This window comes from Globicephala melas, chromosome X (genome assembly GCF_963455315.2).
Source record: "Globicephala melas chromosome X, mGloMel1.2, whole genome shotgun sequence".
NCBI classification, from domain to species: Eukaryota; Metazoa; Chordata; class Mammalia; order Artiodactyla; family Delphinidae; genus Globicephala; species Globicephala melas.
In genome coordinates, this window is record NC_083335.1 from 4136062 (window position 1) to 4148447 (window position 12386).

Consider the following 12386-nt stretch of genomic DNA (forward strand, 5'->3'; position numbering starts at 1 on the left):
TATAAGTCAGGCATGGGTGAAGCTTTGGCTATAACACTTCTCCATCTACAAACCTATGAAAGTCAAGAAACAAGTTATCTGCTCCCCAAAATACAACGGACAGGCATAAAATAACGGTTATAGGCATTCCATTTACAAAAGTGAGAAAACATCAGGCAAAAAGATTTCAAGCTTTAAGTGAAAAAAAAAAAAAGACTTAACCAGTCTCAAGAAATTCCCAAATCCAAGTCCTTTAGGTTCCAGGCCTAGGGATGATACACTGTGTTTCACAGCTCTACGTTCTGAGTTTGCAGCTCTGCCCTCAGAATCAGCCTCCCTTGTTCAGGAAAAATAGCACATGTTTGCAACTGAGTAGTTATATCAGCGTATTTTCTGCCTGTAGAATTTGGGGAGTCTAACAGCCTTCTTACATTTTTTTCTCTTTCTGTCCCTTTTAATTGCAGGCTGGCAGTGTTCCTGCTGTTCTAAAATTCTCACGAACTCTATGGGTTTCCCTCGTTTATACTGGTGATCACCCCACTGGGAAAGAGACTCTTCCACAGATCTTTCTTGAATGACGCCGTCTATACTTCTGGCTTCTGCTGAGATGGCAGAGGGGATCCATGAATAATCTTATGTTTAATCTGACCTTTTGACCCTTCCAAGGTACTCATATAATGTTTTCCCGCCACACCATTGACTTTCTCCCCAGAGCTTTCTTGACAGCGAGTCCCCTAATTCTAGCATTTTTTGGCAATTAGGATAGGTTGAAATTTTTCCAAATCATCAAGTCCTGGTTCCTTTTTGCTCAAGAGTTCTTCCTTCAATCTCTTCCTTTCCTCTTGCATTTTACTATGAGCAGCAAGAAGAAAATAGGCCATACCCCTAACTCTCTACTTGGAAATCTCCTCAGCTCAAACATCCAGGTTCATTGTTGAGAAGTTCTGCTTTCCACGTAACTATAGGATGCACAATTCAGCCAAGACTTCTGCCACTACCTGGTAAGGATCTACTTTCCTCTGGCGTCCAATAACATTTTCCTTGCTTCCATCTGAGACCTCACTGGCAAAGCCTTTAACATCCACATTTCTGTCAACAGTCTGTTCGTGATGATTTAGGCGTTCCCTAGTATGATACAGGTTTCCTCTACCATGTTCCTGACCTCCTTCTGAATCCTCACTAGCTGTTACTAGTTGTTCTCGTCTGTATTTCCACTAAGTCGGCTCAAGGCAGTCAGGCTTTTTCTATCATGCTTCTCAAAATTCTTCCAGCTTTTGTCTATTACTCGATTCCGAAGTTGCTTCCACAGTTTTAGGTATTTATTTAGGGATTTCCTATTGCTGTTGTAATAAATTACAAGAACGTGCTGGCTTAAAACAGCACAAATTGATTATCTTATAGTTCTAGAGGTGAGAACTATGATTTGGGTTTCACTGGGCTACAGTGAAGGTATGGGCAGGGCTGTCTTCCTTTTGGAAGCTCTAGCCTGTTTCCTCGCCTTTGCCTGCAGTTTTGCCTTGTTGGAGACCTCTTCCATCTGCAAAGCCAACAGAATAGCAACCTCAGATTTCTCTCTCACTGTCACCCCTGCTTCCATCATCGCGTCTCCTTCCTTGACTCTCCTGCTGGTCTCGTTCTCTTACTAGTATTCCTGTGATCACATTGGGCCTGCCTAGATGATCCAGAACAGTCTCCCCATCTCAAGGTGCTTAGCTTACTCACATCTGCCACGTTCCTTTTCCCACATAAGGTGACATATCCACAGGTTGGGACTGTTGGCAGAATTCCATTCTGTGCAGCTATAGAACTCATGGCCACTTGCTTCTTCAAGGTCAGCAAAAGAATGAGAGTCTGCTACCTCTAATGTTAGCTCAGGGAAGGCCTACAGCCCTCTTTTCAAGGACTCACTTGATTATGTCCAAATCACCCAGAATATTCTGCCTTTTGAGTAATTCAGTCATACGGATTGGGCATCCTAATTGTATCTGCAAAATCCCTTCACCTCTGCCATGTCGTAACCTGGTCATGGAAGTAGCTCAGTCCCTCCCACACTCAGCAGGCTGGTATTATACATGGTGTGTACACCAGGGGGCGGGAGTCTCGACAGCTATCTTCGAGTAGCGAAGGATCTAATGACTTCTCATAGCGTTCAGTGCTCCTTACTTCCTTGGTTCAGGCAAAGGGCCTGGAGGTTTATTCACCATTGCATTTGTATCACAGTGCAAATGTCAACCCTGTAAAAAGGGCAAAGGACACTTGAGGATGATTACGAAAATAGTTATGACCTGACAGACCCCTGGGGTCCATGGAACACTCTTTGTGAACTACTGACTGAGAAGATGCCCTTACATATTTATGTGGCGTCAGTGTGTTTTCGTTCGAATCCGTGATCTCGTCCATGTTAATGTGCAGTGAACATGTATTTGTGGAGTTGGGGCGAGCGGGAGGATGGTTTTATATGTCTTCTGTTGTATTGAGCCATACCTTTACAGTTTCACTTCTCTAGACAGTTGTATAAATTAGTTCAACCTTTTCAGAGGGCGATTTGATAAAATCTTTGAGCAGTTCTGCTTCAAAGCATTTTCCGTCTGGGTACAGAGTTATGCACACGTGCACAGGTACATTTGAAATGGTGTTTGCAGCTTTCTTGCGTTTCGTATCAGCCAAAAATTAAAACACTCTTGAATAACACCATTGAATACATAAATTCTAAACCATTCATAGTCTGCAGCCATTTCAAAGAATAAGGTAGATCTCTGGAACTGGCATGAGAAAAGCAAGTTACAGAACAGGATATATATAGTACGAATTAATTTCTATCAAATTTAAGTGTATGTGAACACAGACACGCACGCAGAAAGACACGGACATGCAGAGAGACATATGGGCAGAGAGAGACACAGAAAGAGAGACATGCACAGAGAGACACACAGAGAGATGCGAACAGAGACACGGACACACACACACACAGACGGGGAGAGAGACACAGAGAAAGAAAGACAGGGAGACACAGACACGGAGAGAGACATGCAAGAGAGAGAGACACAGAGAGAGGGGCACACACACACACAGAGACATGGAGAGAGAGCGAGACAGACACATGCAGATCTGAAAAGATTGAGAGTAGCTACCTGTGGGGATAGATTTGGCTGTCTTTTATATTTTCTTTCTTAGGATTCTACACCATTGGATTCATTTTTCTACTGAGCATATATTAACGTTTATAATAAGCCAGCAGTGTAGCTGGCCTGGGCCCAGGCATTCTGGCTTCACCCCAAGGACCTCTTCCTCTGTGTGTGTGGCTCTTAGAAGTGTTTGCCCAGGAAGGTGGTGATGACCTGAAGGTGAGCGTAGGGTCAGCTCGTGCACCTGGCCGTAGAGGCGCCGGCACGGGCCTCCTCATCCGCAGGTCTGCTGGGCAGTTTCCTAGTCCATGGAAGATTCGCTCCAGTGATCTAGAAAGCTGAAAAGGGGACTGGTCTTTAAGAGGTAGGCACAGTGTGATAACAGAAAAATAGTGACCCGGGCCCTCTCGAAGCGTGTATGTTGTATCTTCACTTCAAAGAGGAAAAGAGCTGTGCTGTTTGCTCTGTAAAGATATTCTCTCTGGAAGATTTTCAGTGTTGTATGAACCATTGGGATCAGGAAAGAATCGGCTTCATTTGTCTGGAAAACGTCCTTGTACGTACCGCCTCCCTTCTCGATGTTCTTCCTGCTGCTCTTTTCCCCTAAGGTGAGGTCTACACGATTCGCTCCTTAGTTTTTAAGGTCGACAATAGACATTTGTGCACCCCTGAAGACCAGCTATTTACGTGTCAGACTTTTTTTTTCCCTATGAGAAATGACTACGATGCTCAAATCAATCATTAACTATTTTCGGATTGACATTTTCTTCAGAGCTAACTGTAAAATTCACATCAATGTGTAAGAAATACTCCAGAGAGATCCCATCACACTGTACCAGTTCCCCAGTGGTAACACCTGAAAAATTATAGTACAGTGTCACAACCAGGATCTTGACGTTGATATAATCTAGTGATCTTATTCAGATGTTCCGTTTTACTTGTACTCGTGTCTGTGTGTGTGTCTTCACGTCTGTGCAGTTTTGTCACCTGTGTAGGTTCATACATCCACCATGGTAGTCCAGACAGAGAACAGTTCCATGATCACAAAGACCCTCGTGCTGTGCTTTATAAAAACAACTATCTCCCTTCTGCTGTGCCCACCCCCATTTCCCGTCCCTAAGCACTAATCTTTTCTCCATCTATAGAATTTGGCAATTTAGAAAATGTTATGTAAATGGAATCATGTAGTATGTAATGTTTGGGGATTGGCTTTTTTTCACTCAGCATAATTCCCTTGAGGTCCATCCAAGGCATTGCATGTATCAATAGTTTGTTGCTTTTCCTTGCTGAATAGTATTCCATGATGTAGATGTACTATAGTTTATTTATGAAGATCATCTGGGTTGTTTCCAGTTTTGGGCTCTAGGTTTTTGTATGAACATGAGTTTTCATTTCTCTGGGATAAATGCCCAGGTGGGTAATTGCTGGGTTCTATGGTAGTCATAGGGTTCGTTTTTTAAGAATATTGCCAACCTGTGTCCCAGACTAGCTGTACCATTTTATATTCCCACCAGCAATAAATGAGTGATCCACTTTCTCTGCATCCTTGTCAGCACTTAGTGTTATCACTATTTTTTTTAGTCATTCTGATTGGTGTGTAGTGATACCTCATTGTGGTTTTAGTTTGCATTTCCCTGATTGCATGTGCTTATTGGCCATTCATGTAAACCCGTCAGTGAAATGCCTCTTCATGGCTTTCGCCCATTTTAATCGGATTGTTTGATTTTGCTGTTCAATTTTGAGAGCTCTTCATATATTCTAGACACTAGTCCTTAGATGGGTATGTGTTTTGCAAATATTTTCTTTTACTCTATAGCTTGTCTTTTCATCTTCTTAATAGAGTCTTTCACAAAAGGAAATTTTTAATTTTGATGACGTCTGATTTATCCATTTTTTTCTTTTGTGGATCATGGTTTTATGGTCAAGTCTATGAACTCTTCCCCAAGCCCTTAGTCCTGAAGATTTTTCTCATATCATTCCTTCTGAAAGTTCTATAGATGTACATTTAAGACCCAAAAAAGTCATCAATTTTGAGTTAGGGTTTGAATGAGGTGTGTGAGGATTAGATCAAGGTTCATTATTTTTGCCTATAGATGCCTAGTTGCTCCAGCACCTTTTGTTGGAAAGGCTGTCCTGCTTCCATTGAGTGGCTTTTGCACCTTTAACAGAAATCTCTTGAACATATTTGGGCAGGTCTTTCTAGGTAGTTCATTCTGTTGTACTGTTCTACGTGTCTACCCTTCTGCCACTGTCTTGATTACTGTAACCATAAAGTAAGCCTTAATACTGGGTAGGCTGATTTCCCCCCACTTTATTCTTCTTTCTCAAGGTTGTTTTAGCTATTCTAGGGGCCTGTGCTTTTCTATACAAGTTTTAGAATAAGTTTATTTATGTCTACAGAAAGCTGGCTGGGATTTTGATAGGACTTGTGTTAAATATGTAGATGAATTTGGGAAGAGTTGATGTCTTTAAGGGAGTCTTCAAATCCATGAACACAGTATGTCTCTCCATTTATTTATGTCTTCTTTGATTTCGCTCATAAGCATATTGTAATTTTCAGCCTGCAGGTCCTGTACATGTTTTTCAAGTGTACAGCTAAGTATTTCATTTTCTCTGGAACAATTTTAAATGGTTATGTGTTTTAATTTTAGATTCCGTATGTTCATTGCTATCATATGATTGATTTTGATATTTGTTGCTCCTGTATCGTTAGACCTTGCTGAAGTCACTTACTGATTCTTTTATTTCTCATTGCAATGTTGAACCTCCCATGCTATGTTAAATAAGCATGTTGGCCTGTTCCTGATCTTCAGGAGAGAGTGTTCAGTCTTTCACCATTAAGTCTGACAAGAGCTATGGGTGTTTTCTAGATGCTCTCTGTGAAGTTGAGGGGTACTTCCCTCTATTCCTAATTTGCTGAATTTTTTTCATAAATGGGTATTGGATTTTCCATGTTGATAAGATTACAGGCAGACCTCGTTTTATTGCGCTTCACTTTATTGCACTTTGCAGATATTGCGTTTTTACAAATTGAAGTTTTGTGGTGACCCTGCGTTGAGCCAGTCTATCGGTGCCATTTTTCCAACCGCATTTGCTGACTTCGTGTCTCTGTGTCACATGTTGGTAATTCAAAACTATTTGAAACTTTTTCATTATTATTATATTTGCTGCGGTCTGTGATAAGTGATCTTTGATGTTCCTGTTGCAAAAAGATTACTACTCCCTGAAGGCTCAGATTATGGATAGCATTTTTTAGTAATAAAATATTTTTTAATTAAGGTACATACATTTTTTGGGGGGCATAATGCTGTTGCACTTTAATAGACTACAGTATAGTGTAAACATAATTTTTTTTTTTGCGGTACGCGGGCCTCTCACTGCTGTGGCCTCTCCCGTTGCGGAGCACAGGCTCCGGACGCGCAGGCTCAGCGGCCATGGCTCACGGGCCCAGCCGCTCCGCGGCATGTGGGATCTTCCCGGACCGGGGCACGAACCCGCGTTCCCTGCACCAGCAGGCGGACTCTCAACCACTGCGCCACCAGGGAAGCCTGTAAACATAATTTTATGTGCACTGGGAAACCAAAAAAAAAAAATCATGTGACTTGCTTTATTAATATTCGCTTTATTGCAGTGGTCTGGAACCATCCCCACAGTATCTCTGAGGTATGCCTGTATATGAGTTTTTTCTTCTTTAGGCCACTGATATTGTAGGGCACATTGTTTTTCAAATGTTGATCCAGCCTTGCATAACCAGAACAAGTCCCATTTGTTCATGATGTATAATTCTTTCTATACATTCTGTTTAGCTTGCTAATATTTTGTTGAGGATTTTATATATTAGTTCATGAGAGAGATTGGGCTGTAGTTTTTTCTTAATACAGTCTTTTTCTGTGTTTATTATCAGGTTAATGCTGGCCTCATAAAATAAGTTGGGAAATATCCCTCCTCTTTATTTTCTGGAAGAGGTTTTATAAAATTGGTGTTAATTCCTCTTTAAATGCTTGGTAAAATTTACCAGTGAAACCATCAAAAAGCCTGGAAATTTCTTTTTTTTAGGAGCTTTTAAATTAAAAATTCTGTTTCATTAATGGTTATAGAAATATTCAGATTGTGTTTTCATCTAGGTTGAATTATTTTTTTATTGTGGTAAACATACTAACATAGAATTTACCATTTTAACCATTTTTTTTCTTTTTTCTTTTTTTTTTTTTTGCGGTACGCGGGCCTCTCACTGTTGTGGCCTCTCCCGTTGCGGAGCACAGGCTCCGGACGCGCAGGCTCAGCGGCCATGGCTCACGGGCCCAGCCGCTCCGCGGCATGTGGGATCTTCCCGGACCGGGGCACGAACCCGTGTCCCCTGCATCGACAGGCGGACCCTCAACCACTGCGCCACCAGGGAAGCCCCATTTTAACCATTTTAAATGTACAGTTCATTGGCATTAAGTACATTCCCAGTGTTGTACAACCATCACCACTATCCATTTCCAGAACTTTCTCCTCATCCCAAACAGAAACTCTGTACCCAGTAAACAGTAACTCCTCATTTTCCTCTACCCTGAACCCCTGCTAACCTCTGTTCTACTTTCTGTCTCTAAGAATTTTCCCATTCTAGGTACCTGAAATAAGTGGAATCATACAAGATATGTCCTTTTATGTCTGGCTTATTTCACTTAGCATAATGTTTTCAAAGTTTGTCCATGTTGTTGCATGTATCAGAATTTCATTCCTTTATAAGGCTGAGTAATATTCCATTGTGTGTATATACCATATTTTATCTGTTTATAAATTGGCAGACGTTTGAGTTGTTTCTACCCTTTGTCTGTTGTGAATAGTGCTGTATTGAACATTGTGCAGGTATCCGTTTGAGTCCCTGCCTTCAGTCCTTTTGGGCTTATACCTAGAGGTGGAATCGAAGGATCAGGTAGTAATTCTACGTTTAAATTTTTGAGTAATCACCAGTGTTCTCCACAGCAGCTGCACCATTTTATACATTCCCACCAGCAACATACCAGGGTTCCAATTTCTCCACATCCTCACCAACATTTGTTATTTTTCATTTTTCTTTTGATAATAGCCATCCTAATGAGTGTGAAGTGGTATCTCCTTGTGGATTTGATTTATATTTCCCTAATGACCAATACTTTGAGCATTTTTCATGTGCTTATTGACCATTTATATATCTTCTTTGAAGATATGTCTATTCAAGTTCTTTGCCCATCTTTAAATCTCATTTTTTTAATTGTTGTAGGAGTCCTTTATATAGTCTGGATTTTAATCTCTTACTGGATATATGATTTATGAATATATTCTCTCATTCTGGGATTGTTTTTTGATTCTTTTGATAGTGTCCTTTGCACAAAAGGCTTTACTTTTGATGAGGGCCAATTTATCTATTATTCCTTTTGTTGCCTATGCTTTTGGTGTCATATCCAAGAAGTCATTACCAAATCCAATATCATGAAGATTTTCCCCTATGTTTTTTCCTAAGAGTTTTATAGTTTTAGCTCTTATGTTTAGGACTTTGATCCATTTTGAATTAATTTTTATATATGGTGTAAGGTAAGGGTCCAACTTCATTCTTTGGCATGTGGATATTCAGTTTCTTGGTACCCTTGTCAAGAACATATTGACCATAGTGTTATGTCTGGGCTTTCTGTTCTGTTCCGTTAGTCTATATGTCTGTTCTTATGCCAGTACCACACTGTTTTGATTGCTGTAGGTTTGTAGTAAGTTTTGAAATCAGGAAAGTGAGTTCTTCTTTTTCAAGATTCTTTTGTCTATTTGGGGTCTCTTGAGACTCCATATGAATTTTAGAATGGGGTTTTCTAAGTCTGCCCAAAAAACTGTTTTGGATTTTGGTAGAGATTGCACTGAATCTGTAGATCACTTTGGGTAGTATTGTCATCTTAACAATATTAGTCTTACGTTACGTGAACACGGGATTGAGTTGAGTTGTGATAGTTTGTGGATTTCAAGGAATTGGTCCATTTCTTCTAAGTTGTCAAATACAGAAAGTTGTTCATAGCGTTTTCTTATTATCCTTTTAATAGTGCAGAATCTATAATGATATCTGCTGTTTCATTCCTTATATTAGTATTTTGGGGTTTTTTTCTTCAGTTATATTTGTTAGTAAGGCTAGAGGTGTATCAATTTTACTGACTTTTTCAAAGAACAAGCCGTTTGGTTGATCTATTTTACTTTTCTATTTTCAATTTCATTGATTTCTGCTCTTACATTATTTCCTTCTGTCTGCTTGCTTTGGGTTTGTTTTTCTAGTATCTAGCTCGTCATTTTCTAGTATCTTGGGTTAGGAACTTGGATTATTGATTTGAGACCTTTCTTTGTTTCTAATTTAAGCATTTAGTGCTATAAACTTCCCTCTCAGCATTACTTTAGTTACATCTCCCATATTTTGATATGCTGTATTTTCATTTTCATTAGGGCTATTTATTCTTAAAATTTCATTTTGAGACTTTCTCATTGACCGTTGTTTTATTTAGAAGTGTGTTGTTTATTTCCAAGTGTTTAGAGATTTTCTTGTTTTCTCTTACTTGTTTTTGGTTTGGTTGTTTCTAGTTTGATTCCATTATAGTCAGAGATACCACTCTCTATCACTTCCATACTTTTAAATTTGTTGAGGTTTGCTTTCTGGTTCAGGGTGTGATCTGTTGGTGAATATTCCATGGGTGCTTAAACAGTTACTTACTCTGCTGCGATTGGGTAGTGTCCATTATGCCAGTTACATCCTGTTAGTTGACTGTGTTGTTTAGTTCTTCTATATCCTTGCTGGTTTTCATTCTAGTAGTTCTGTCAGTTGCTGAGAGTAGAGTATTGATGTCCCCAACTATACCTGTGGATTTGTTTATTTCTTTTCTCAGCTCTGTGAATTTTAGCTTCATGTGTTTTGAGACTCTTGTTTGGTACTTACACATTTACGATTGTTGTGTTCCTGGTGGATTGGTCCTTTATCATTATGTGACATCCCCCTTTATTGCTAGTGAGAACTGGCAGGTCATGTCTTACTGTGTTTTTAACACTCTTTCCAGAAAATTCAGACTTATAATTCTTTGATCCATAGACAACCCCAGGCTCTATCCAAAAAAGATAGGTAATGCATTGTAAATTACCTGGGCAGTTTGAGGATTACGTTATTGATCTATAAAAGTCATTGAGGTTTTTTCCCCCACAAACATTGCTGCTTCTATTCTAAGTGCTTCCTGTATACAGCACTGTCTATGCCTTTCCCGTCCCTTAAATTTCCTGTCCCTCTGCTACCTCCAATTATAGGAACAGTTATGGGAGTCTTGAAATTCAAGAAAAACTACTGGAAAACTCCTGTGTGGCATGCTACGTAATTGATGTGCAAGAAGTCCACAATTTTAAAGGAATATGGTTGAGCTGAAAGACCTAGTATTAACAGCAGTAACCACACTTATATACAATATTTTGTTGGTGTTGTAACCACTTTCAGCTGATGAGACACTCCCATACTCTACTGGGAACACAGCGTCACTTCATCCCTGGGCAGTATTACCTGTGATTACGGTGCCGGGTTGAGAGTGGTGACGGCCAAGGCTTGGAGCTCTCGGGTTGTGCTCCAGCTCTGGGACCCCCTGAAGCATGTGGTCATCTCCTGTAGATCTGGGCTCAAGTCCCAGCTCCACTAATCACCAGATCAAATGCGGGATCATGTCCACCTCACCACCCATCCTGTGAAGAAAAGCAAGCAGAACTCGTCTCCTGTAAACCCTCTTGCATCTCTTTGTCATCCTCAAGGTGGCTCTTCAGAGGCATCAGAGGGACCTCAGGACCAGGACAGGAGTGCTGTGCTCATGCTGTGACTTCCCTGAGCCGTGCAGGGGCTGCTGTGTGTGTTACTAATTGTGCTCCCCTTGCTGTCCCCCTTCCCCCTTTTAGAGAGATGGGACCGTGTCACCACCACAACCAGGAGACCGGGAGCGACCAGAGCTCCAGCAAAGCCTGCAGGTAACACGGCTGTTCTGAGGAGGGCACTAAGGAGAGACCCCGTGGAGCTCTCTGGGGCCATGTCCAAATGAGCTGCCTGTAATTTAACCAACTGACTTTGTCTTTTACGTTTTAGGGCCCCCTGACGAAAAAGACTTTGACCTGGCCGATGCCTTGGATGATCGAAATGATCAAGATCATGGCCACAGGAAGCCGAGTGCAGGAGGAGGAGGTAAGTCACAGCTGGTTGAAGGCACAGGCCAGTGCTGTAGCTCCCCGGTCAGGGTGTAGCTCATTAACTACAGCAGCGCACAGAGCCACTCCTGGCCTGGCAGAGCTGGGGGCGCTTCAAGGCCCAGGAGAACCCTACCACAGTGGTTCTCAAGCGTTTTGGTCTCAGGACTCCTCAAATTATGGAGGATCTCTATTGAGGTGTGGGTCACGTCTATCGATATTTATCATCTTTGAATCTAAAACTGGAGAAAAATTAAAATGAACAACAGCAAACACACACATGTTAATAACATAAATAGCAGATTTCATGAGAAATAACTATGGCAAGATAAAGACAATTTAGTGAGAAAAGTGGTATCATTGTACATTTTTTGCAAATTTCTATAATGTCTATCTTAGTAGGAAAGCTAGGGGACTTCCCTGGCGGTCCAGTGGTTAAGACTCCGCACTTCCTGGTTGGGGAACTAAGATCCCGCCTGCTGTGGTGCGGCCAAAAAAGAAGAGCTAGACTCTCACATCTCCATCTCCTTCTGGGCTCAAGTTGTGATATGTTGTTACAGTTGATGTATATGAAGGAGATCTGGCCTTATAAGAGATACGCCATTGAAAGGGGAAGAATATTTTAATAGACTTTTCAGATCATTGATTCACATCATTTTTCTTTGGTAAGACACCCAAACTCGACCACTGGTTGTTTCTTATAGGTTAAGTGCACTGTAGAATGTGAAACCATATCAATGAATTTTCCATCGTTGATTTCATTAAACTCCCCAGGGATCCTCATGTACTTTTTAGTGGAACTTTACCCATTCATGGTTTTGTGCATTACGCATTGCTCATTTGGAAAATATTGTTCTTAAGTCTTTTGACCTTCCAAATAATGCCATATTTCATTATGCAGTGCCCCCAATTCACATCTGTTAATATCACCACCATCTCATTAGAAAAAGTCTTTAAGTATTGGCAAGTTGTTAAGCTCGCAGTGGTAGATACAGATTTTTCAAAATTCTCTTTTTTGTTTGAAATATTATCACTGGCAACAAGTACTGCCAGTGGTTTTCTTTAAAGTGACAGCCCCATTTC

The 12386-nt window shown here is 40.8% G+C and overlaps 1 protein-coding gene across 3 annotated transcripts in view; it reads left to right on the forward strand.

The window, feature by feature from the left end:
- CD99L2 (CD99 molecule like 2) overlaps positions 1 to 12386 on the forward strand; it is a 112362-nt gene that overhangs the window by 75309 nt on the left and 24667 nt on the right. For all 3 annotated transcript variants that reach the window (XM_060292922.1, XM_060292921.1, XM_030846966.2), the window contains 2 exons: positions 11022 to 11090; positions 11206 to 11301. In XM_060292922.1, the coding sequence (XP_060148905.1) occupies positions 11022 to 11090; positions 11206 to 11301 (165 nt within the window). The remainder of the gene's footprint in view (positions 1 to 11021; positions 11091 to 11205; positions 11302 to 12386) is intronic.